Source organism: Molothrus ater, chromosome 2 (assembly GCF_012460135.2).
Source record: "Molothrus ater isolate BHLD 08-10-18 breed brown headed cowbird chromosome 2, BPBGC_Mater_1.1, whole genome shotgun sequence".
Classification (NCBI taxonomy): domain Eukaryota; kingdom Metazoa; phylum Chordata; class Aves; order Passeriformes; family Icteridae; genus Molothrus; species Molothrus ater.
Genome location: NC_050479.2, coordinates 101,508,846 through 101,534,916, shown reverse-complemented (window position 1 = coordinate 101,534,916; position 26,071 = coordinate 101,508,846). Strand labels below are relative to the sequence as shown.

Genomic DNA, 26,071 nt, shown 5'->3' with positions numbered 1-26,071 from the left:
GCCTTCTGATGTTTCCTTTCTCTCTTTCTTTAGTATCGTTTTAGTATATAATTTTCTTTTAATATAATATCATAAAATAATAAGTCAGCCTTCTGAAACATGGAGTCAAGATTCTTATCTCTTTTCTCACCCTCCCTGTGGTGGTGTTTGGGGACCCTCAAACACCACCACAGGCAGGCACTTCTCTGGTGATGGAGCATTGGAAAGTACCAGTCTGGGCTCCTAGAATCATAACACCTGCCTCAGGAGCATGGACAGGCGGTGATGTGAACCTGGGGGGACAGAACACTTCCACCCACCCACAAGAACAAGGACTTGAAGGATCTTACCAAAAGCCACAGCCAGAAGCAGGAGAGACCAAGGGGAGCTTTGAAGCTCATGAATTCAAGACTAAAGAATGGGGTGAAGGACCAAGCGTGAAATTCCCACAACCACCTAAATCTGCATTGTTTCTTCAGCTTAGTTCCCCAGTAAGCTTGTCCTGGTGAGCCAAGTACAGGAAGTTTCTTACATACATCCAAGCCACTGGATGAAGACATGGAACATTGATTCTTTGAAAACAGACCATTTTCTGCCTCAAAGTAGCTGCACAGGAATAAAGCTACAGAGCTGCAACCAAGTTCTGACTCAAGGTATTGCAAATCCATCCCACAACTTGCAAACGATTCCTGCAGTCTCTGAATAGAAGTGGGAAGGGAAAAATAAGAATGTTCTCAAAAGCTTTATTCAATAGGCATTGCCCTAAAAATTCCGTATCTGTATTTAAAAAAGGAGTCTGAAACTATTGTGAATTGTTCTTGGCTGCAGAGAGCTGAAGGCCTGGCTCCTATCTGTGTTTCTCTCTCCATAGCCCATGGTTTTCAGACTTATGTGAAGTAATAGTAGGGTATTTGAAAAGATGTTATTCAAGAATAATCATGCCAGACACACAGGTTAATAACAGACAAAGTTGTGTATCTCCTGCATCAACCAAAACATCAAGAAAACATGTCCTGTATATTTCCAAAATCATTATCAAACCATCACCTGGCGTGTGGCTTCTTGTTGGGAAAAACATCCTTGTGGGAACACAGCCAAGATATTTCTAATCTATTATTTAGGACTGTTTGCTGATTTTCAGTGAGTGGGATGGGAGAAGAAAAAAAGTTTCAGGACAAGTACACTTCAAAGAAGTGAGATAGTGCACTGCTCTGATCAAGTAGTGGGAGTCAAAGACTCTGAGAATGGTTTGGGTTGGAAGGTTCCTTAAAGCCCATCTTGTTTCCATCCCCTGCCAAGGGCAGGGTCACCTTCCACTAGAGCAGGTTGATCCAAGCCCCATCCTACCTGCCCTTAAACACTTCCAGGCATGGGGCAGCCACCGCTGCTCTGGGCAACCTGTGCCAGAGCCTCACCACCCTCAGAGACAAGAATTCATTCTAGCCCTGCCCTCTCTCAGTTTAAAGAGATTCCCCTGATTGTGTCACTCCATGACCTTGTGAAGCTAGAGGCTCTTCTGGGGCTCAGTTGCATCATGAGGTTGGGGCTTACGTTTTCCTTCCTTACAAGAAACTTGGTGGCACAATTTACAACTTCAAGTCACAAAGCAGCTGCTGAGGCTGAGGCTGTCTATGGTGGTTGCATCTTTACTCCTGACAGTTGTAATAATCCATGAAGCACTAAAGGATATTATTATTATAATTTTATTTATTTAAATTTTAATGCATCCATCCAGGCTGGGATACCATTGCAGCATGTGGAGCAAGAAAAGCAGCCCAGAAACCCCCTGTGTCCTGGGCCTGGGGCTGATCCCACAACATGGGCAGCAGGTGATTCTGCTCCTCTGCCCCACTCAGGTGAGAGTGCTGCCTGCAGCATCAGAAGGATGTGGAGCTGCTGGAGACCTTAGAGCCCCTGCCAGTGCTGAAACGGGCTCCAAGAGAGCTGGAGAGAGACTTTGGACAGGGACCAGGAGGTACAGGACAAAGGGAATGGCTTCCCACTGTCACAGGGCAGGGTTAGATGGGATATTGGGAGGAAATTCTTGTCTGTGATGGTGGTGAGGCCCTGGCACAGGTTGCCCACAGAAGCTGTGGCTGTCCCATCCCTGGAAGTGCTCAAGACCAAGTTGAACGCGGCCCAGAGCAAGCTGCTGTAGAGGGAAGGCGTCCCTGCCTACGCAAGGTGTTGGAAATGGATGAGTCTTAACATCCGTGCTAATCCAAATCGTTCTGTGATTCTATAAAACAGGGCATGAAACAGCCTGTACAGGGGGCGAGCCTCTGCTTGTTCTCCCCGCTCCCTAAACCCTATCCCGTGTAGAAATCTACACCGCCGGCACCAAGAGCTTCCCCTCACCCCCACGGCTGGGCTGAGAGACCCGAGAGCCCGGCCGGGTCCGCCCCTGCACCCTCCCTCGGTCTCCGCCTCCTCCTGCCGGGCTATATATGGATACACGGCCGGCGTCTCTCCGGCTCGCTGGCTGCGCCGGGGCTGCGGAGCGTGGGGGGCTCCTCCGTCCCATGGCCCTGCCCGAGCCCTGAGCGCGCCCCCCACCATGAAGACCATCATCGCCGCCTACTCCGGCGTGCTCCGAGGTACCGGGGGACGGGGGAAGGGCTGGAGATGAGCCTTGTGCCCGGAGGGGATGCTGCGGTGCGGAGCAGCTTTCCGGTGCTTCAGGGGCTGGGGTGGGAGCAGCTACCGAAACACTCGGCTTTATGAGATTCCTCCTTTTTTTTTTTTTCTTTTTTTTTTTTTTTTTGTGGCCGTAGGAACGTTGTTCATAGGGAATAAGGAGAGGGAAGAGCGATGTGCAATGGCGGGGAGGGAGCTGTAGCTTTCCTTGGGTGGAGGATTACAGGTCTCTGCGCAGGTTCTGTGTTTTAGCAGCTCGGGGTGCGCTCCTGGGGCTGCTGGGAGCGGCTCTAGTTGGGTCTTGCACATTTTGCCGAGGAGCAAACTACAGTGAGTTTGTGCCTTTGCAAAATGTGGGCGCGGGGCACTTGCGTGTAAACGAGTCCTCCCCTCCCCCCCACCCACCCCTTCCTTTTGTCGTGGTAGGAAGAGAAGTGGACTCGCTTTATCGGATAGAGTTAATTCTCAACTTTCTATCCATAGAATTTCATTTAGCTTGGAAAAGGCCTCTTCAGCGAGTCCAACTGTTTCATAATACTGTGTTCCCCACACCTTCATCAAGGGGAAAATGGCAACGTGTTGCTATTTTTGCTCTCCTCTAATGAGGAGGCTGAAGATTCACTGCTGAGCAGGAGTTTGGTGGTAGCCAGTTCTGCCAGGTTTGCTTTAGCAGCCCTCTGTGCTGGTGAGTGACTTGTTAAGAGAAGCGGAACTGGTGTCAGCCACTGACACCCATCGTGGACAGAGCTGCTGCAGACACCCAACACTTCCCCTGCACGCCGGCACATGTTGGTTAAAGGCTGTGGAGAGAGTATAGGAAATCCCAAACCACAAGCTACTTTGCCTGCTTGTAAAGGCATCTCAAAGCATCTTCTAGGAATAACTTCAGCAAGTATAAATGTTTTGCTAGATAGAGTTTTGTATGCCTTCTGCAAGGGTGCTTGTCTGAAGAAAGGTCAGGATTTGCAAACGGGGGAGCTTTGCGTGACAATGCAGTTGGACAGCGATTTAACTTGTAATTTGTGGAGGGTCCTTGAGTGATTGCTCTGTATTGTGAAAGGCTTTTTGCCCTCAAAAAGCAAACTGCTAATACCTCCTGGGATAAAGAGACCTGTGAAATGTTTTATTGGTTAAACAAATCATTAGCAGAGCTGAAGGGACATGAACTTGGTGAATTAACCTCTGAAGTCTTGATTTTGCAATGGCCTGTCTAGTCCTGGGTGTAGAACTGCTGGTGCTCATCTCAGCCAGGATATTAGATTGATCTGAAGGATCCGTTGTGAACTGACTGGGGAGAAGACCTGCATGTGTTTCCTGTGTTCAGATCTGTTTCTTAAAATAACTTCACTTGTTTCCATGACTAACAGAGGTCAAGTTATATTTTCAATGGAGAGAGGTTATTTGAATTAGCATCATCTGAACTGTTATATTGAGAGTTAACTGAAAACTAAGTGCAGAGAATAAATAATTCAGGAAGCCTATAAAATATGTAGGGTTGACCTGAGACCTCAGCAGCCACCTTGTTGGCACTGGCATGTTAATGATGGATCTAGGACACATGCATAATTCAAAATGGACTGTGGTTTAGGGACAGTGATTGGCCTCATCTCTAGATAATCCTGATTAGTGATGGAAAGCTGTCTTAACTCTCCTCAGGTCAGTTTTCCTCGGAGGCACCTCATGGGGATCTTGCAGTGATATTTGTGCTTTTTAGCTTAATTTAACTTATTTCTGTCTGGGGAGACAAGGGATGTTGCCTTGGTGACGGCAACATCTACCAACCCCTTGCCAGTGCTGCAGCCTGCATGGGCAGGAAAGCACAGGACTGGCTTCAAAGCCGAATCTGGGTGCCTCCCAGAGGAGCTCTGACTCGGACTGGGTATGGAGATAGTGGTGTGGGACCCTGCAGTTCAAAGCTGGCAGAGGTGATGTGGTGTGGAGGTTCATTCATGAGACCTTATGTACTGCTTGATCATGTTGGATAACTTGTCTCATTACAGAAGGTGTGCAGAACAAGCCCACTAGATTTTTTTTTCCTATGACCCTGAGTATTTTCTTCCAAGTATCATGCTTGTGCAAAGGGCTGACTTTGGGGCGAGCATCTAAATGGCTCATACTGTCCTTTAGTCTTATTGTTTTCCTGGCATCTAATTTTGCTCTGGTGCTTGTAAATTTGGCTGAATTAAGTCTGATCCTATTTAAAAACAGGCCAAAAAAAAAAAAAAAGGTGCAGGCATCTGCCTCTATATCCATCCCTGTATGTATGCAGAGGAATGTTCCTTGATATCAACCCATTACTGCAAAAATCAGAGAAGACCTTGAACCAATGCCTAGGGTTGGATGATGGTCTGAGACAACTGGTTGGGTAGGAGGGGTTGTGGTCTCCTCATCTTGACCTGCCCCACTTTGGCCATAGGAGGCCCAGGAGGTCTCCTCCTTGTGTTGGGTAGAGCAGCAAGGAGGTCTTGTCTCATGCTTCTCCCTGAGAAAGATGCTAGTGTGGCTGGAACCTTGAAAGGCTGTCCTGTGCTGAAATGTCTTTTCTAATGTTACTTCATCAGTAAGAAGTTCGGGATGAAGATGATTTTCCTCAGCTTTACCTTGGAGTTAGTCCTACACTGCACATGAGGGTTACCAGACCTGAGTTCTGCTCTGGGGTGGGCAGCCTGGGAGCTCCTGTTTTGGGAGAACAGGATCAGGCTGGCTGCAATGCGGTGCTGTCTCTTGACAGAGTTGATTGGGAGGTGAAGGTCTGGGCTTGCTTATATGAAAACCCTTCTTTCAGAGCTCTCATGTGCTCTGGACACAGTGATGAGCTGTAGGAGGATGGGTCATTTTCTCTTGTCCAGACCTGTTCAGTGTTGCTAACTTAAATCTAAGCTTGTTGGCTGCTCTGGGACAGTGGGGTTTTGTGGCTACCTCCCTTTAACACACATACTGCTGTGAGTGTGGAGACTGAGGGCTGAGTTTAGTGCTGAGAGTAAATCCAGAGCTAACATAAGTAATCATGACAGATTTGTTTCCTGGGTCTGGAGAAACCCAGCTCCTTTCTAAAAGAGGATAGAAATTTTTATTTGCATGTCCCTGTTCAAAATATTGTTGATTTCCAGTCATAAACACACCATACTGCAGATAATGTAATTGAGTAGCTTCCTGGGACAGGAGCAAACTGTTCTAAACTGTGTACAGGGCAGGATAACTATACTCTGCACTAATTGCTCATTACTTTCTTAAATTGTTTACTCTGTAGTGAATATACTTGTGCTTGGGGCACCCAAGTAAACCCAAGACACCAAAGAACTTGTGTTGCTCAAGGGGTTTTACAGGTGCTCCTGCGAGCTGTGTGGGCTCCTGCTCTTGCATGGGTGGCTAAATCCTCCTGAATATTCTAGTACTGGTATGTTTTTCTTGTCTATCTTTGTTCCAATTTCCGCTTCTTTGCAAAATACATGGTCAAAATGTCCATTTGCAGTTTATGCTTTGATGGATCTAATACAGTTTTCTTCCAAATAAGCCATGTGAAGCTGTTTAATTATTGGCCAAGAAATAACATGCTAATTGTCTGGAAAAGGTGGCAGATGAAGCTTGGGTTTAACAAGGTTTCAGTGTATTTTTAACTATATGTAACACTTGTACTTCTTCTCAGTTAATTTCCTTTGCTGACATTTAATTAAGTCATGTCAGTTGGGTGCCCACATGTGAAGTCCTGTTTACTTCCACTCTTGGGATCTTTGATTCTACTTCCCTGCCTAGATAAATGTTGTTTGTGTAATTTATCTGAAATAAACTGTGCTAGAAGAGCACCAGATGCTGAGTTGGTAATGCAGGAATCAAATGCTTGGTCAAACCATTTGCTGATTCCAGATCTCCTTGGTAGCAACTCCTGTGTTTGATGTTAAATGGAACTAAATGATAAAAGTATGGTGAGCCCATCACCAGTTGCAGGATAGCTGGCTAATGTCCCTGAGCTGCCTTGGAAGGCTGCAGATGACTGCCATCTCTGAGCAGCATGGAGTTCTCCTGGAGAAGTTGTCACTCTGTCCATTGTGACAAGGAATGTCCTTGAGAGCCATGCCTGGCTTAGTGCAGGGAGTATCCCATCAGCACTCCAGGGAATGGGCTGCAGTGTGAGCTGGAGACCAGCTCATCTGAGACCAGGAAAGCTGTTGGTACAGTATGTCTTGTGGAGATATGGTTTGCCAAGGGTGACCCCAAGAGTCATGGAATGGCTTGGGTTAGAAAGTATCTTGATGGTCATCTAGTTAAGGCTCCCCAGTCAGGCTTTCCAGTTCTGGGACAGGTACCTGGAAAATGCTCCAGGGGCTGTGCAGTGTGGCCAGCTCAGGATCAGCTACTGTCGTCAGCGGCAGAAGATGGAGGTTTGGGTTTCTTCAGGATCCAGGATATTTCCTTGGGGAAAGACTGATAGGAATGTATACAAATTATAGTTATGTCTACTGGGCCCTTCTAAAGTAGGTTATAAGGATAATCTGTTCCCTGAAAGTTACAGAAGATGCCTTGGGTTTTTAATATGTGAAAGGTGCTTGGTGTGGGCCCACAGGTGAGTCATTAGGAGGAAGTATTTTCTCTAATGGACTGAACTCAAATGTCAGTGTTGGGTTATTCTTCTGTGGCTGAGTGCCACTCCCCCTTTCCCCCTCATTTCTGTTGATTTGTCAAAGCTCTTCTGGTCTGTGTCACTAGTAACTGGCCTGGTTCTCCAGAGCGTGGAGGGTCTTACCAAAAATGCCTCCTGGCTACTGAAGCTGAAAGGAGATAAGGCTTGTCTGGGGGTTGAATACACAGTGTCAGTCAGACATGATGAATGAGAAGCTCAGGATTGTCTGGAAAGGATTGTCTTGGCACTTAAGTCTGTGAATGCCTCGTTGATGAAATGGGTTAATCTGGAGTCTGCAGGTTTGGTGCAAAGGTAGACCTGATGAGCTTGCCAGTTCGACTGACCATTCCCATGGTCCTTTCCTTTGCTACTGGGCATCTTTCATTTCTTAACTGGGAATTAAATGCTAATATTCAGGCCATGGTAGCTACTGACTTTCCTGGTGTCTTGGTTTGAAAAGACAGGTGTCTGCTAAGGAAGGCAGGAGCCCCCCCTGAAATGGGAAATGTAAATCCCCTCCCCCTGAATTGTTATAAATTTGAAATTAAGGGGGGGCTCTCAGGCAAAGGTATGGGAGCAGGAATAACAGTTCTTTATTACAGAAGAGAATAAAAAAATAAAATAAACAATGCGGTAACACAAAACACTGACAGAGTCAGAGCACAACCGGACACCCTGTGGGTCAGGGTGTTGGTAGCAGTCTGATTCAATGGTGGCTGCAGTCCTCCTGCAGTGTCAGGTGTGGTTCTGTTGAAGCAGTGATGCTGTAGAAGGGTGCAGTCTTCCTCTGAAGATCCAGTGGAAGAGGCAGCTGTTCCTCTAGGAATCCAGTGGAAAGGCTGTTCTGGTATCCCAAAATCTCAGATTATATCCAGGTAGGAATGCTTGGCTCCTCCCCCTGGGCAGAGCATCTCACAATGTGATGCTGTAATTTTATCATTCATGCAGTGACATTCAGTGGCCCATTAACAGCAGATGTCTCCCCGGAGGGAGGATTGGCTTGTGGAACAGATAAAGAAAACTGCCCAATTAACAGAAGATAACTGCTCCTTCTCTTACAGATGGCAAATAGAATACACACATTGCCTTGCAATCTAGGACACCTGGTGTGGAGAATATTGTTCTCTTTGAAGGATACCTTTGCTTTCAGCAAATAACTGACCCAGGACACTTGTCCAAAGGCAGGGGCTTAGAGCTGTCAGGCAAACCACTGCCTTCCCTCTGTCTGCAGGGGTTCAATGTGAGTTTTATGTGGTTCAAAAAACAAGCTGACAGGTTGACTTGTGCTACTCAATACTGGTCTATTTACTGGGCTGGCAATGCCTACAATATGTTCAAACATCTAGAAAATGCTGAAGTACAAATTCTCATCTAGAGGGATAAACAGCTGTTCTCTTTGGTAAGAGGATAGGGATTTAGCTGATCCAAGGCTGGAGTGTTTCGTTTATGAAGCCAGAGAAGTTTGGTAGTGTAAATGCAGGTGCTGGAAGAAAAAAATTACGTGGGGCAGGGCTTTTATTGTGTCACAATCTCAAAGGCCTTTGGCTTCCTTTGGAGGACATAGACGTATGTCCAGTGACACTACTGTTGCTAAATGCTTTCTTTAAACTTGTGTCTGGTAATCCTCAGCCAATAGCAAGACTGTCCACATGCAATTTTGTAAGGTTTTTGGGATAGCAAGTACCTGGAGCTGTGGCCCCTCAGCAAGAGTTGAGCAACCTGGTCTTGTGGAATGTATCCCTGCCCGTGGCAGGGCACTGGATTGAGATGAGCTATAAAGGTCTCTTTGAATACAAATCATTCTAAACCCAAAGATTTCTTTTACCCTTGAACAGGCAACTGGCTTTGTAAAAAATGGGGTGGAGTTTATCCCTCACTCCAAATTTGGGGATTTGCTACTAGATTTTACAGCATAGGATTTCTGAATCTCACTGCTTAGATACTCTAGTGTGGCAAACCAATGCACGGTGACAGTTTAACTCAACATATTCTTCTGTCTCACCTCAGAAGCAGGAGAACTACTTGCTGGATTCATTCTTAATACTGCACTATATTATCTTGTAAAGAGCTGTCTACAGCTCTAGTTGTTGTTTCAACCTGGATTAGTGCTGTAGGTTTCAGTTCACTTGCAGTTGTACTGGTATGATCTATCCCAGCCTAAAACTTGGTCTGCTTAGAGTAATTAATGCCCAGTGCACTACTGGGATTATTCATGTAACATGGACTAAGCAGAACCAAGGGTCTGAACTGGGTGGTCTGGCTCTAAATTTAGACTGCAGCCTTTGGTGTGGCTCCTCCTTGAATGTTGCCAGGGATGAGGCATCTCTGGGTGACCTGTGCCAGTGTTTCACCACCCTCAGAGAAAAAACTTCTTCCTTACCTAATCTAAATTGACCCTCATTCCTATGAAGCAGTTGCTTTACATATTTAAAGGATGCACCAGTGAGAGTATCTTTGTAGAAACTACCAAAAATCCTAGTGCCTGCTCATACCTAGAGAAGCTATTTTCAATCACTTTCATTTGACTGAGTGTGAACACTTGCTATGCTGTTGCCACTAGCAGGTAGTATCTTGTCAGCAAGAACTGAACCTATTCAGTGTAATAGCTTCTTTCATAGTCCTAATCACAGGCTGATCCTTAAATACAAAAGAAGGTATGTAATTACACATAAAGTGATTTGTATTTTGGTCAGTTTATTATGGTGCTTGTAAATAAGGTAATGAAGAAAAGTGAAGGAAAACCCACTTGCAAGTGCTTCTTTCTGGGGGCTGTGTATACTGTCAAAAGCTGCAGTGGGTGGTTCTTCATATAGAAAGCAAATGTTTTCAGTGTTTTACCCGCTTCTGGGTTTTTTCCCCGCTTGAATTCTTAAGCTTCTACAAGAGTGGCTTTCAGCTCCTTCCCTCTTATTTACTGCTTTAGGAATGCGGATAGTTTTCCTTACTCGTAGAGCTGTGGATCCTCAGGGTTGTATGTTGAGGTGTTCAGCCAGCATTTGGGCTGTGCTGAGGGAGGCCACAGCACAGAGCTTTCCTTGAACAGCACTGGGAGTTGTGCAACAGGCCTTGAGAAGGGAGAATAGCTCACACCAGAGCCAGGTGTCTGCTTGCCTGTGGTCTGAGGCAGCTGATCTTTATCTTACTGTGAGCTCATGGGGTTCCCTTTTACCAAACGCCCCTCTGAGGAGCTGGCAGTGTGAGGTGAGAGTGTGTTAGGAACATGGGTTAACATCCTCTGCACTTTTATGGTCAGGTTAACAGAGGCTTGCTTGGGTGGGTACTGATGATTACTCATTAATCCCCTCCAGTATTCTGAAAAAAGCTGAATGTTGGCACATGGCAGTCCTTCCTCTTTCAGGATGCCCAAACTCCATGGAAAATATTAGTTTTTAGCAAGGCTTGCTGTAAAAGCAAACTGCAGGTTTATCTGAAACCTCTTACTAAAATAAGCTGGACTTGATGACCCTTCCTTCTACGATTCTGTTTCAAAGGAAAAATATTGTTTCCTTTGCTCAGTGTGCAAACGTAACTTTATTTCTTTTATTTGTCTTTCTTTAGGCACGGGATCGAACATTCTTTCTGCTCTGCAGGATTTGTTCTGGCTATTGAAATCCAAAGTAGAGAAACAACTCCAAATCATCTCTGTGCTGCAATGGGTTCTCACTTTCCTTATCATGGGTAACACATTTTGCAAAGGGGTTTTGGCTGTAATTCTGGAAGAATTTTAATGCAAAATGTTAACTTTTTCATAAGTGTTAATTACTAGATGTGTACTGCAGCAGTGTAGTTCCTGGGGTACATGGTTACTGTAAACCAGTTACATTGATATTTTCAACTATAAATGCCTTTTCCTGGCTCTAGAAAATCATAAGAGCTATGGAAAGACTGACTGATGTTTAGCTTGTGTCAGTGTCCACCATGCAAATGAGCCTGAAACAATTGGAAATGTCTTAGTTGGCTTGCTTATGGGAATATCCGCAGAGATTTCTTAGAAGCAGCTGGTAACTGATGCAAGTGGATGCAAGAGGAATGCCTTCCTCTTGGCTTGGTCTGCTTCCAGGAGGTATCAGCAATGAGCAAGAGTTGTTTGTGTTAGACCAGTAAAAGAGTAATATGTTTATTACCTGTTTATCCCTGGGTACTTGGATTATGTGAAACCTCAGGCTGCTCTGCTCCGTTGGATTGTTAATGATTAAACTGGAGAATGGCTGCTCTCAGCATCTGTCTCACTCTACCTTCCCAGTTCAGTTTGTGCAGAAATGACTGTGTCAGTTTTGGGTGGGATCCTTGGCACCCTTGTGGGATGGCTGATACAGAGCAGGTGTAACCTGTGGAAGATGTGTGTGGCTGTGGGGAAAAATCCCTTTGGTGTGGGCCACAGAGAAATCTTCATGCTCATCAAGTCTGAGGAAGCAGCTGCCCTACCTGGAGATACAAGAGATGCCTGGAGGCACCATTAAGGGGAAGTTGAGGTTTTCCGGAGCTCTAGAGGAAGCTGCCTCAGCCCTCCATAAGGGGCTTTTGACCAAATCCAATTTATTTGAGGATTAATGACATCAGACTGAGACTAAGATTTCAGCACAGAAGAGTCAAAAGGCAGGGGGTGTAAATAGAGACCAGAACCTGCTGCAACCTTGTTTTCTTCTTTCTTGCACCTCTCCAGGTATTGCTTGCACTTTAATCCTCATGTATATACTGTGCACAGATTGCTGGGCGATTGCTGCTCTGTATTTAGCCTGGCTGGTATTTGACTGGAATACACCAAAGAAAGGTAAATATTGCAGAAGAGATACTTGTTGTTCAAGTGTCCCTGTCTCCATATTTGGACAAAGAAGCACTTCCTTGTAATGGATGACTTCTCTTCTTAGTGGGACTTGGCTGAATCACTGACCAAATGCATTATTCAGTGTAGCATTTAAATGTCAGCCCTCAGCATGAACAGTGACTGCAGGTTTCATTGGTGCTGAGGGCAATACAAAATTAACATTCACTGCTATTATGCCATTGCTGGCTTTTACTAACATATTTATAAGGCATAGGTTCTTTTTTTACTTCCGAAAGATCTGAATGTTCAAGACCTTTTTGTCCTGTCCAGCTCTTGCAAGGTGCAGATTCTGATGTGATTATCAAGGTGTGGCTCCTCTGTGGAGTCGTGTTGCTACAGATTAACAGATTACTTTATTTCAGAAAAAAAATCCCAAACCTGGGATTCCCAGCTCTGGGAACCAGCGGTGGTAACAAGCTTTGGCAACTGCTTTTATAGCCAGATGAGCACAGTTGTCCATTGCTTCAAGATGACTGAAACCATCTGAGATTTTGGCCTTTCCTAAAGGTTGAATTGGAGTGTTTCTAGTTTGAATTGTAGAGTTGTCTACCCTGTATTTGCAGTCAAGCCTTAATTTGTTTGAAGTACCTTGTATTCCAGAATGTGCGTTGATTTCAGTGAATGATGCAGGTCTCCCACTTGGAGGAATGAAAGTGTTGATTCCTCTAGTGAGAAACCAAACCCTGGAGTCCTTCAGGCTTTCTGATGGACAGCCATGTGGAAAGAGTTTTAAAGACATGATTCCTTTTTTTCAACAGGGGGAAGAAGATCCCAGTGGGTGAGAAACTGGGCTATATGGAGGTACTTCAGGGATTATTTTCCAATAAGAGTAAGTAGAAGTTTAACTCTCTACCCTGGGGTTTAACTGCTTTAGTGTCTTGTACTGGCCCTAGTCTGTCTATGGCACTGAACTGTAAGCAGGACATGGCCAGTTACTATTGCCACACTGCTGCTTGTGGCAGCTGTGGTTAGAAAATCTGAAATGTGTTACCAATGGTGGTAATGTGATTGCCAGAAGCTGCTGTTTCTGGTGGTTTTACCAGATTGCTGGAGGCAGTGCAATCCTTGTTCATCTCTCCAGCTTCTGGAGACATTGGCACAGGTTGTCCCAGCAAGTGGTGGCTGCCTCAGCCCTCAAAATGTTCAAAGCCAGGGTGGATGGGGCTTGGAGCAGCCTGGTCTAGTGGAAGGTGTCCCTGCCCATGGGAGGGAATTGGATGATCTTTAAGGTTCCTTCCAGTGCAGATCACTCTGTGATTCTCTTCTGTGCTGCAGCGGTCCTGTGTAGTGCCTGACCCTAACACTGTTCCCCTCTCATAAATCATAAAATCTAGCTCAGTTTCTGCCTGTTTTCCAGTAACACTTCTGCTCTGGGATGTATTGGGCCAGAATATCTGGGACCTCTGTGCACCAAAAGTCAGCACTTCACAGGGGCAGTGAAATTTGTCCTCAAATCTTTTCCCTTTGGAGAAGTGGATTTTCCAGCAGTGGGAATTGCTTCAGTTCTCCAGCTTGTAACTTGCTCACCACATACTTGTATTTTTCCTACTGGTTCAGACATGTTGCAGAAAGAGGACAAGGCTGCCAGGCTGCTCTGGGACAGCAGAATTAGCTGGATGACTTGGAAGGGAGCAGGGGTCAAATTCGGCTAGGAGGGAACTCGATCCTCTTTGGAAGGGCACACAGCTGAAAGGACTATTATGTAAGGTTGTTGGCAAGTTTTACTCAGCTTGACTATGAGGGAGAGACCTTGATACAGCTTTTGAGCTACCTATCCCCAAGATAGTCTAGCCTCAGAAAGGAACAGAGAATCCAGTTCCAGCAGAATGCCAAAGCGGCTTAGACTGGATTCTTCCCTTGCAAAATCACTTGAACTCTCAGGGTACCTGAACGTGCTGCTGGTGAACAAGCCTTTTGTTGTACTCTGAGAAGCACAGAACCATTTAGGTTGGAAAAGACCTTAAGAGCAAGTCTGACCATTAACCCAGGACTGCCAAGTTCACCATGAAACTTGCTGTTGTTAACAGGTAATTCTTGGCAAGTCTAAGTGTACACAGAAAAATTCACTCTGCCTGCACAGGCTGGAAGTCAGCCTGGGTCTCATGACTGACAGAGAGCTGAGCAGGCTCTGCTGTTGAGGATGGGTCTCAGATGTGTTGTGTTCTAGTACCAAGTCCTTAGTGCTGCACTAAACACTGCTGCCTTGGATATTGCTGAAATGGGCTCTGTTATGCTGGGGACTTGGTTCCAAAGGGTCACCTGCAGTGCTGGTTCTGCTGTTCCATCATTCCTTTGATGCACATTTATCCTTGTCTTCATGGAAATATGCTCTGCAGAAGCCCTGCAGGTCAGATTCACTGTGGATGTTGAAAGTTTGTCAAAGAACTGGGTTGTTTAGGTAGGTTTAGAGATGACATGGGTAAACTAAACTTTGCAGCAGTTTTTATTTAAATGCTTGCTAGCTCGCATATCCGTTCGTGAGAACTCCCTATGGGTGTAATTCCTTTGCTGCTAAGGGGGAGGAATTGTGCAAGGTTTATGGAGCTGACTGGTATTTCACATGCAAAGGGCAGGAGTGCTGACAGCTGGGAGATGACTCCTGCACGTGTTTTGGGGGAACAGCCAGCTGGCTGCAGGGCTGGGAAAAGCTGCTGCAGGGATCTTTGGGCAGAGAGGTGTTCAAAGTGCTTTTCTGCAGTTACAGGACTGATGCATGAACAATGAATAATGTCTCTGGATATTGAGAATGGTACCAAGAACTAGAATGCCTTGGGCTTGCTGAGAGCATGGGAACTCCTGGGTAAAACTAGTTACCTGTTCTTTCCCAAGAGGGAGATGGGTCTACAGAGGATCTTGTTTAACTTGTTTAAATGTTCTCTCTGCAAAAATAATTTTTACTGGATTCTGATCTGTGTAATGGCTCAGGAGGACTTGGTTTGTGTCCCAGGCTTATGGTTTGTCAGGACAGTCCTCTGCTGCATCTCCTCCTGTGCCATGTGTCTGCTGAGCACTGCAAGGACAGATCACACCAGTGACAGTCACACTGGTGGCACTTGTAACGCTGAAATTGCCTCCAGCAAAGTCTGCATATAGAGCTGTGGTAGCTGCATCCATACCTGCACAGGTGTACCAGCTGTGCTGGGCTATCAGCTCAGATTTAATTCATAGAATCATGGTACAGTTGGAAGGGACCTTAAAGCTTGTTTCCTCCCCTCTGCCATGGTCAGGGACATCTTCCATTAGACCAGGTTGCTTCAACCAGGCTGTGTAGCCTGACCTTGAACACTTCCAGGGATGGGGCAGCTATAGCTTCTTTGGCAGCCTGTGCCAGGGCCTCACACCCTCACAGACAAGAACTCCTTCCTATTTGGCTTGCTGTATTAGAGGAGCTGCATGAGAATCAAGCTCTGCTCCAATGTTTGTGCTGATTAGGCTGGTCTCACTAGAGTCAGCAATGCCTCCCAGCCTGAAACACCAGGACTATTGTACCCCTACCTGGAGATATGAGGTCATGTTTTGTAATACCAGGTGGATTTGGAAAGCAGCCTGAATCTGTCTCAGTTACTCAGCATGAGCTGAGTTGGCCACATTCCCTGGAACTTCATGCAGCTGCTCTGACAATAAAAAGTTACTTTAGGGCACTAGAAACTTAAGTTTGTCTACTGGTTAATGGCTGGCCTTGCAAATAGTGCTTTAAGCTAAGCAGCACATGAAGTGGCTGAGGAATGTTCCAGAGAACTGAGTCCTGAACCTGAAGTGCAGGTGAAGCCCAAGCCCTTGCAGGTGTATGCATGGGGCTGGACTGAGCAGACATCATCTGCACACACCATCTCCATCTCATGCTTGATCCCAGCAGCCTCCTAAGCACATGCTGATCTGAGGATGTCGTGCTGGCAGTGCCATGACCTAAAGGTTTTGTTTAGGTAAAGAAGCTGTCACCTGAGCATGTGAACATCTCCACATGCAGGAGGACCCCAGGCAGTCAGGGCGTCAGATCTTTGGCTTATCTGTGTCAGACTGTGAGCACAGTCAGGTGTGTGCAGGGAGACCTGCTCACTGCAGTGGAGGAGTTGGCATCTGGCCAGAGCAGGAATTGCTGCCAAGAGTGTCTTTTTTTTTTCCCCTCAATTTGTCTTGTATTCTGTGTCTTGGCTTGCTTCCTGGCAAAGCTCCTCCTTAATCTTTGTACATGATTTACAGAATGGAAATAGAAGGGTTTGATTGCTCTGTCATAACCTAGTGTAGTGGCAGACCCATGACAGGGAGTTAGAACAAGCTGAGCTTTAATGTCCCTTCCAACTGAAGCCATTCTGTGAATTTGTGACATATATAAAACTGGGAGCCTGGTGACAGGTCTTCAGGTCCTGGCTTGCACTGCTGGGAAGAGAAGATAATTTCTTCCATTGTGTTGCTGGGTGTGATATGGCTAAGTAGAGTTTTTGGGTTGTTTTGCAAGCTTACATGCTCATGAGACCTGCTGCTTGGATCCTGCAGGATGAGCTCTGGTTTTCTGCTCTCTGCATGCTGCCAGGCAGTGCTGCTCAGCTCCCACCCAGACAACTGATTTTTTTCCTGCTTTCTGGCTCCTGGTGCTGAGCAGCAGTGGTTCTGCAGTCCTCTTTCTCCGCTACTGAATGTGCCACTGTTGCTAAAAATAAAATTGGCAATGTGGTTCTTTAGCTGTATCTGGCACTCAAATATTAACACTCATTTTCTTTATGCTGTTGCACTGGCTTACTGCTTCTGTAGGCTGGCTTAGTTCTGTGTAAAGAAATCTGTTATTATTAGAAAGGTGCATGGACTTTGCTCCCAGAGAAACAGGTTTGGTCTCTAACAGCAGCTGGGAACAGGTGTGTTAGTGCAGTGGGGAGAAGGTTTATGTTCACTCCCAGTACTGATTGTCCAGCTGAGATGCAGCAGGGATGTGCTGACTCTGCCTCATCGTGGGAGCACCGAGGCTCCAAAGAGCTGTGGGGGAATGGACAAGACCTTGGAGGCAAAAGGAAAAACCAGCTGGAGGTTCAGAACAGTGGTGATGTTCAGTGACAGCCACAGCAATTCCTTGGGGCAGCCTGATAACACTGTTTGCTTCTAAAGGGAAGGGGGGTTCCAAGAAGCAGCAGTGAGTGATCAGCCTCCTGAAGAGAGGCATGGAGTCATAGGATGGTTTGGACTGGAAGGGACCTTTAAAAGCATTTTAGTTCCAAACCCCCATCTTGTGCACTTCACTACTTTCACTCTTGCTTGAGTCTAGAAATACATGATTTACACTACTTCAAAAACTCCTGCTTCTAGATTAAATTTAGGGAGAGATGAAGGTATTGGCAGGTCATACCCTCCCTCCCTGGGCTGAGTTTGTGCATTAGCAGATTCAAGACCTCTGCTTGCAGAGAAGTGCCCAGCCCTGTCTGATGTCTGTTGGTCTTAGGTTCCCTGGCTTGACTTGGGTGGAAGAACACATAGAATCATCAAGGTTGGAAAAGACCTTGAAGATTGAGTCCAACTATTCCAGTGCCTTTTGGGTAATTTTTCCTAATATGTGATCTGAACCTCCCTTGATGCTACTTGAGGCTGTGTCCTCTTGTCCTGTCACTTCTCACCTAGGAGAACAGGCTGAACCTCACCTGCACCCTCCATGTTTACCTTCTGTGAGCCTCTGTGCTGTGGGACAGGTGTAGAGGGCAGTGGCAGCCTGCATGGGACAAACAGGGGAAAAGCACACATGTATGAACATGAGGTGAAATCTCAGCACTCTCCCTTGCCTTTGTTTAGTTGGATCCCTGCACACCCCTTGCCCAGCTCCTGCAGTGCTGTGGGTTGTCATGGGTATTGCCAACCCTATGGCTCCATAATGGGAGCTCTTGGAAAACAGCCACGGTGATAAGGCTGCAGCTTGGCTGGGGCTCCTGTGAGGTATCCAAGCAATGGCTCCACTGGGATCTGGGTGTCCTTGCATGTGGTGGAGGGGCTGGAGTAGAACAGTGTGTCTTCCATACGCATGGCTCTGCCAAGCTCAACATGCGGATGCCTCATGCTCCAGAAGGATGAGGACAAACCTCCTTTCAGCTGTGTTTCCTATTAAAGGAGCTGTGCTTGGTGCAGGTGAGAGATGAGGCTTGGAAATCACTACCTTGCTCTGACAGGAGCTTTAAGGAAGGGGTGTCTGCTGCTTGTGCAGCCAAGCCTTGTGTCTGTATCTACCAGGCCTGTAGTCAAAAAGTCAGAATATTGTCTAGGCTGGAAAAGTTCCCCAAGATCATAAAGTCCAACCATTCTGCTAGAAGTGCCAAGGCCTCCACTAACCTGTGTGCCCAGGTGCCACATCCACAAAGCTCTTAACTCCCTCCAGGGATGTGGGGTCCACCACCGCCCTGGATAGCCTGTTAGAGAAGTCTCTTTACAGCTGAGCAAGAATTGATAGATGGAGGGGTTGCTTACCATATCACTACTTTTTTCCTGGAGATAGATGGGTTTTTGGTCTTTAGTCTGTGATCTCTGTTTCTTGTAACTGATCAAGGGGGCAGCCCTTCTATCCTGGGAAGTGAAAGCAAAGTCATCTGCTAATTGGGAGAGAATAGGCAATGGGCTCTGCAGAGCTGTTGCAACCACAAGCCTCTATGCCTTCTTCCTGGAGTTCTACATGACCTCAGAGCTAGAGGAAATTATGAAGAGGCCCAGTCACCTTGCAGAACCTCCTGCTGCATCATGCTTGTATCACAGCCACCGTTTTAAATAGCACAGGAGCTGTAGCTTCATCTGAGGACAAGGCTGAGGACAGGGAGAAGGGAATCAAGTTTCTGGGCATGCTGCTTTAGTGTGTTGCAATGGTACTTCAGCTCCCTGTAGCATGATCCAACAGAAAGAACTTGCATAAACGCTCCTTGTCCAAGGCAGTGGCACATGCTGGTGTGACATCTTGGAAATGTGTGGAGTTTTTTTTCCTATGGAAACTGATGCAGAGTGGCCTTTGCAAATATAGTTTGAGGGATGGGGTGCCAAAGCCTCAGCTTGTAGGTCTGAGAGCTACTGGGGTGTTGCAGTTGGAAAAAAGTGTCACTGTTGCAGCCTGAAAAAGAGGAGTTGTTTAGATTAGATATTAGGAAAAGGTTATAGACTCTCAGGGTAGTGAGGTCCTGGCAAAGGTTGCCCACAGAAGCTGTGGCTGCTCCATCCCTGGAAGTGTTCAAGGCCAGGATGGACAGGGCTTGGAGCAACCTGGTCTAGAGAATGGTGTCTCTCTCTATGACAGAGGTTTGGAACAGGATGATCCTTAAGGTCTCTTCCAACACCAACTATTCTAACAGATGGAAAAAATTAAATTTGGTCTCTATTTTTGTAGGATGATGCAGCAGCCCTGCTGTGTTTTGTCCTGTGTGCTTCCTCAGACTGCACATGTACTGCCTTGGGAAGATGCTCTGACACATGGGATGCTGCTGCTACCTACAGCATCACAAAAGCCCCCTCTGGCAGTAGTGGTACCAGGGAATGGGTTGTTCTGTGCTAGCTAAGACAGCTGTAGAGAGTCCATGTTCTGCAAACAGAGGAGCAAATGGTTAGGAATATTGCATGGCATGAAAACAATGTGATCACAACTCCTAGTGCATGCCCTGCAGGAATCAGAGATGGTTTGAGGTGTCTTGTTGACCCTTTGGCATGTAGGCCAGGGCAGAACCTCTTAAAAGGAGGGATAATTTCCAGTGGTTACCACCCTTCTGCACATTTTCCCACTTGGAAGGCAGCCAACAGGCCCATTAACTGGTTGGCTTTTTTTTCAGGCATTAGCTGAACTTGCTTCTGCTGTGAGACAGTGATGTTTATGTTCTTTCTGCCTCATACTGGGATGTGAGCCACTAATGTGCTGAGAGAGGGCCTGGAAGGAGGCAGCTGTGGCTACAGGACTGAAGAACTTGATTGGTTTGGGCAAGAGGTGTGTCAGAACACTTTAGGAAGGAGCAGAGAAGCAAAAGGCCCAGGCTGCAGCAATCCATGCCCTATTCCTACCTGGCTGGCTTCTTGTGTCTGAGATCAACCTCTTTATCTTACTTCCTCTGCTTGGGAAACTAACTCTAAATGGCTGCTCCTACCAGAGCCTCTGAAATCCAGGAGAGCCTTTACATGAGCTCCTAGGCTGTTCTCCCTGATGGGAAGAGAGACAAAACCTGGAGGATATGATTTTTTTTTTTGCTTCTCCCACTTTTATTTGCTATCTGAAAATATCAGTCTTCAATTGAGCTCTTTTTTCTTTCCTAGCTGGTTAAAACCCACAATCTGCTGACCACAAGGAATTACATTTTTGGGTACCATCCACATGGCATCATGGGCTTGGGTGCCTTTTGCAACTTCAGCACAGAGGCCACGGGTGTTGGCCAGAAATTCCCTGGGATCCGACCATACCTTGCTACCCTGGCTGGGAACTTCAGGATGCCCATACTGAGGGACTACTTAATGTCTGGTGGTAAGCACAATCACACTGTGCCACTTCTGCTTTTGCTCTTGGCTCTGAGCTGTCTTCACCTCTGTCAAGTGAAAAGCTGTGTAGGAAGCTCATGTAACCACTTCCTGCCAGTAGCATCACCCAAACATTGTTTTCATATAGTTGTCAAGAGGAAGCTGTGTATAAATGTGAGAAATCCTGTCTAGTGGAAGGTGTCCCTGTCCTTGGCATAGGGTTGGAACTGGATGATCTTGAAGGTCCCTTCCAACCTAAACCGTTCTGTGATTCTGTGAATATGACTAATTTGGGCTGCAGGGACTGCTGTTCCTCTGTGTTCATCCTTAACTCTAGGATACTCTTGTCCAAAACCATAGTAAAGATATCTGACAACTGTGGATGGAACCAAGTTGCCCTAGTTATTGTGTGAAGGTACAGGAGGAAGTTGCACTGACTGAAAATACTGAGTAACCACGGCCAGCTCGGCTCCTGGGCTCACTACCACGTTACTTGTCACACACCTGTGTTTTGTGGTGGTGGTGGATGCTGTCTCCACCAAATTGCACTGCTGGGTGCCTGCCAGGGGTAAAGAGTGTGAAGTATTGCACGATACCAGCTGTTCACAGACCCCCTTCCCTGGGTGTGTTCCTGTAGATGGATCCCACGGATTATGCAGTGATGTAAGTGTGCCAAATTCCATTAATAGGTCTGTTTTAATGGAGGCCAGGATTTTCATGCTGGAGGGCTTGTAAGTTATGACTGGGCAGAGGAAACAGTGTTTAAAATACCAGTAAAATGTTCTTGCATGGCCTGGGCTTCCTTTTTGGAGTGAGAGCACCTGTCATTTAGATAGAGGTGAGGGAGTAATGCTTAAAGTCTGTGAATTGAACAATCCAGTAACTTGTTTGCTGTTTCTGGAACTGATTCATCAATAAGTTACTTTAAAACAGATATCCTAATAAGTCCCATGGCTGGGAAGACAAGAGGAGTAGCTGTACCTGACTCTGACTTGTTAGAATTGACTATTTCTGAGATTACTGTCTTAATTGAGGGAGAGAAAAAATAACTGGCTCTGGTGCAGAGAAGGTGTTTGTCCCTATCTAGAAAGGGCATATCTCAAGCTGGTTTGTTTTTATTTTCCTGTACTGATGTTAGTTGCTGTGTGAAGCCCATAATTTGGGAATTCCCAGGACAGCAGTACATGAGAAGTTTGGATCTACTTTCCAGTCTGTCATGTCTGTAAATTTAGTTGTGTTGCTTAAGTTTCCATGCAGCCTTTTTATACTTTTTTAAACCATCTTTAATCTGTTCAGTATGACTGGCAGACAAGTCTTGTGGCCAGCCAGAGCTGCTTTCTCCTTTTTGGAAGGAATGTGGGAGTAGGCATTAGCAACATCATTGCTGGCTTGGCTATCCCTGAGCATTGTGCTTAAACCAGAGGAAAACTGTGCTTCTTTGTTTCCTAGGATTTAAGCAAATCTACAGGTGTCATGAAGTTAACCTTCTGAAAGCCATAATTTGTCTTCACTTTCCTATACCAGAACTTAAAGGGTGCTGATACAAAGGCTTTACATCAATTGGATAGTGCTGATAATTCTCTCAGTCCTGTTTTCTGTGGATGAACCACTTCCAGGTGAAATTATAACAAATCCTAACACTGTACCAATACACACAGTTGGTTTACAATTAGTACAAATTCTTAATTTTACAGCCTACTAGAGGTTAAGGTACAGCAGGGACCCTACAAGGCATGAGGGCATGACCAAAAACCCAAAAACCCTGAGTATGGATTTATGTAACACTCTGTCCCATAAATTGCAAGAGCTTCGTATTATTTCAGGTCTGTCTTAAAGGTTTGTCCACTTATTCTTTTTATATTGCTAAATCTATTGCACATCTATCCCACTACCTGGTTTGGCTGAGGAATTGGTCAATATCAGGCTCTCATCCCTCAAAATAAAACAACTGATTTCTTCCTTTCTAAAGGTAAAACAAATCCTACTGTAAAGTTGACATGGAGGGAGGATGTCTGACACCAGTGCCTTTGATATCACTAGATATAGAAAATCCTTGCTGAAGCCTTTTGATAAAGGAAAATTTTTGAGAGCTGATGTTTGTGGAGTTTATGAGCAAGTCTAGTGCTGCCAGGTCTGTGAACTGCTTGTTTAGTTGAGGAATAGGTTGCCTGCTAACACTGCCTGCTCTGACCAGAGGGAGATTGGACAGCTCAACTTGCAATTGAGGCACAAACTTTGTGCTGTAAGTATGAGAAGATCCTGAAGTCCCCAGCCAATCCCGTAGCCTTGTGTCTGTGTCCTGAATGCAGGTATATGTCCTGTGAACCGTGACAGCATAGACTACATCTTGTCCAAGAATGGCAGTGGCAATGCCATCATCATCGTGGTCGGAGGGGCAGCAGAGTCCCTGAACTGCACCCCGGGGAAGAACTCTGTGACGCTGAAGAACCGGAAGGGATTTGTGAAATTGGCTCTGCGGCATGGGTAAGGGGCACCTCAGTGCTGGAGCAGGACTGCTGCCATGGGGAAGGTGCTTTTATTTGAACAACCTGGTCTAGGTGAAGATGTCCCTGTTGAATGCAAGGGTCTAGGACTAGATGGCCTTTAAAGGTCCCCTCCCACCCAAACCATTCTGTGATTCTGTTCCCTGAAGCAGCTGATACCCTGGAGGGATTCTGTGGGTGTTTGCCCAGAACATCAGACATGAGGGTCCTTTGCCTTCTACCTCTGAGCAAGGTGCAGGGCTAGGGGGATCCCTGGGACAGCAGGCGGCTTCCACAGCAAGGAGAGGCAGTGCCAGTATGGGGTGATGACCTGTGCAGTCCCCCTGATCCCCATGTGTCTGAAAAGAGATGGCCATTAAAAACGGGAGTTGAGTATATATGGAAGCATGTCCCATACCTGACTGCACAATGTTCCACCAGCCCATTGTCAGTACAATTCTCTTGTATGCCTTCAAAGTCTATCTATTATGTCAGAACCCTGTGCTGCTGAGAGAGCTCTGAGCAATGGTACCAGCAGCTGTGCAGCCTGGCAGAACACACAGCAGCAAGTGTGGGGCTGTCATACGAGCTGCAGTCCCGGGGGTGGGGTCCTGACTCTTTCTGTCTTTCTAGAGCGGACTTGGTTCCTGTCTACTCCTTTGGGGAAAATGAAGTGTACAAGCAGGTGATCTTTGAAGAGGGTTCCTGGGGAAGATGGGTTCAGAAGAAGTTCCAGAAGCACATTGGCTTTGCTCCATGCATCTTTCATGGCCGTGGCCTCTTCTCCTCCAACACCTGGGGGTTGTTACCCTACTCCAAGCCCATCACTACTGTTGGTAAGGTTTTAGTATAAACATGCTGTGTGCCTCTCTAGGTAGCAGAATACTTGAGTCTGTGCTGTACACCTGCTGTAGTTTGGTCCTGGAGTCTTGACTATAGAATGGCTTTCCCTCCTCTATAAAAACCTTCCAGCAAAACTGAGAATGAGCTAGAAGAGTTTCAAGTTACAAGCCTTCAATCAATGTTCTGCAATTTTGCAAGAGGGCTCTTTTTTGGGGGAAAAGGCTGTAGTTACACTTTTTTGGCCTTGAATAGCTAAAGTCAGAAGCAGCTTGGCCCCCCCATATTCCAGTGTGATGCATGTCTGACGGCTGAGTATTCAAAGCCAACCCTAAAGTTTGGTTTGAGTCTTCCAACCCAAAGCAGCAGGGCTTTAAGGGAGGAGGGGAAAAAGGTCAGCTTTGCTTTTGTGGTGTGTATAGGGGAATACCCAAGAAGAACTGACTCTTGGCTCATGTTAATTGAGGAGGGATTTATCACTCTGCTGGAAACAGAAGGGGGACTTCCTAGCCACCCTGAACAGTAGATGCATTTGTGCAGCTAAAGCAGATCTGGTATTGCTGCAGATGTGGGGTGTGTCCTTTTGTGGGACAGTTGTGCTTCAGAGCCTGGTAAAGCTGTGGGGAATCAGGCAAACCTCTGCTGTAATGGCAAACTGTGCTATTCCAGAATGGGTGTGCTGAACTACCATAGCTGTGTCCATAGAGGACGAATACCTTAGGTTGTAGGAGCACTTAAGCTAATGTGAATTTGTCCCTTTTTTATCAGTTGGAGAGCCCATCACCATCCCCAAAATTGATAATCCATCCCAGCAGGATGTGGACTTCTACCATAGCATGTATGTGGACTCCCTGATCAAACTCTTTGACAAATACAAGAGCAGATTTGGCCTGCCGGAGACTGAGGTCTTGGAAGTCAACTGAAGGCACTGGCTCAGCAGCACCTCCTCCTCTCAGAACCAACACATCGTTTCCAGGAGTCCAAGTTGTCACTGTGTACTTGAAAGCCTGTGTGGGTGTATGTATTCTTCAAAGCAAGTGTTTAAAGTATTGCTAAACCACTTTAATAAAGGCTTTGCTTTAGAGAAATCCCATTAAAACATCTTTTCATACAAAAAAAAAAAGCACAACTCCCCATTGCTGTGAGGATTTGGATAAATGATTGCCTTTGTAATCTGCTGTATAATGCTGTTGGATCACCAGCAATGAATTAGAAAAATTCCTACAGTTACTGTACCCACTAGCACAAGGAGTTTTGGGAGAGTAGGATTCATCTGGTTTTTCAGTCTAAAAAGCAGCAGGTTCATTTGAGCAGCCTGGCAGTTTTACAGGTGTGTTGCACAAGAGCCCTGTTGAGACATGCTCACGTAGTCCAAGGGTATTTCTGCTTTGGAAAAGCCCTTTCTGGAGGTACAGTTGGGCTGCCAACCCCCCTGGTGTGGCATCTATGCTGGATGGTGCAGAGAGAGTCAGGTGAAGCTTGATCCATAGTACAGTGGATGATTTTGTGGCTGTAAATTCACCACTGTATTTTAAATGTCAGTTCAGAAGCAGGTAATGTCCTAGGTGCTGCTTGCACAGAGGCTTGTAGCAGGAAATATGAGACTTCTTCATAGCCACAACTCCAAGGATAAGCTGTAGGAGCAGTGGTATGGTGCAGTCATGTAGCCTTGGTGTTGCAGACTTTTAGGGTAGACCTTAGGGAGAAAATGCAGTGGGATTATTGATGCAAGTGCTTTGGATCCCAGAAGTATTTGGGGAAATATAGGAGTTACTTCTGGCCTGAAGGTGGCTTCTAATTACTCCATCCAGTGAATGTAAAGGAGTAGCCTTTGCACACATAGGCTCTAAAGTGAGCTACTTTTAAAAGTATTTATAAAATGTTTATGTGGATGTTAATGCTGCTTGTAGTGAGATTTCTTGGGAGTACAATTTGTTTATGTATAAACCCAAAACACTGCACTACTTGCATGTCTGACCTGCCTTTTCAACCGTTCAGTTGAGTGTATCTTGAGCTCTAAAATGTGCCTTTCTTCCATGCAAGAGGATGGTACTTCACATTCCTGGAATCTTGCCTCTAAAGACAAATGTTCATCTGTCATATTTGATAGATTATTGTATTACAGAGTATCAATTTTTGTACAAATTTCTAGAAATAAACTTGGGCAAAAATAGTGGGCTGCTTTGGTCCCTTCAGTGTTGCAGGTTTTGTGGCTGCTATTACAGCAGTAATTTGTATGAT

General features: G+C 46.0%; 1 protein-coding gene across 1 annotated transcript; it reads left to right on the top strand.

The window, feature by feature from the left end:
• The first annotated feature begins 2,448 nt into the window (after positions 1-2,448).
• DGAT2 (diacylglycerol O-acyltransferase 2) lies at positions 2,449-26,003 on the top strand. The gene is made up of 8 exons (XM_036385374.2): positions 2,449-2,576; positions 10,793-10,912; positions 11,898-12,005; positions 12,818-12,888; positions 20,310-20,514; positions 22,817-22,991; positions 23,624-23,826; positions 24,599-26,003. Exons 1-8 carry the CDS (start codon positions 2,537-2,539, stop codon positions 24,751-24,753), a joined length of 1,077 nt encoding a protein of 358 aa, XP_036241267.1. The 5' UTR covers positions 2,449-2,536; the 3' UTR covers positions 24,754-26,003.
• The last annotated feature ends 68 nt before the right edge of the window (positions 26,004-26,071 follow it).

What these genes read in the sequence shown, in the direction of transcription:
- DGAT2 (XM_036385374.2), top strand. Translation starts at nt 2,537, where the DNA reads ATGAAGACCATCATCGCCGCCTACTCCGGCGTGCTCCGAG. An exon ending in GGGATTATTTTCCAATAAGA is followed by an intron (nt 12,889 to 20,309) that starts GTAAGTAGAAGT and finishes TTTCTTTCCTAG; the next exon opens with CTGGTTAAAACCCACAATCT. An exon ending in GGACTACTTAATGTCTGGTG is followed by an intron (nt 20,515 to 22,816) that starts GTAAGCACAATC and finishes TCCTGAATGCAG; the next exon opens with GTATATGTCCTGTGAACCGT.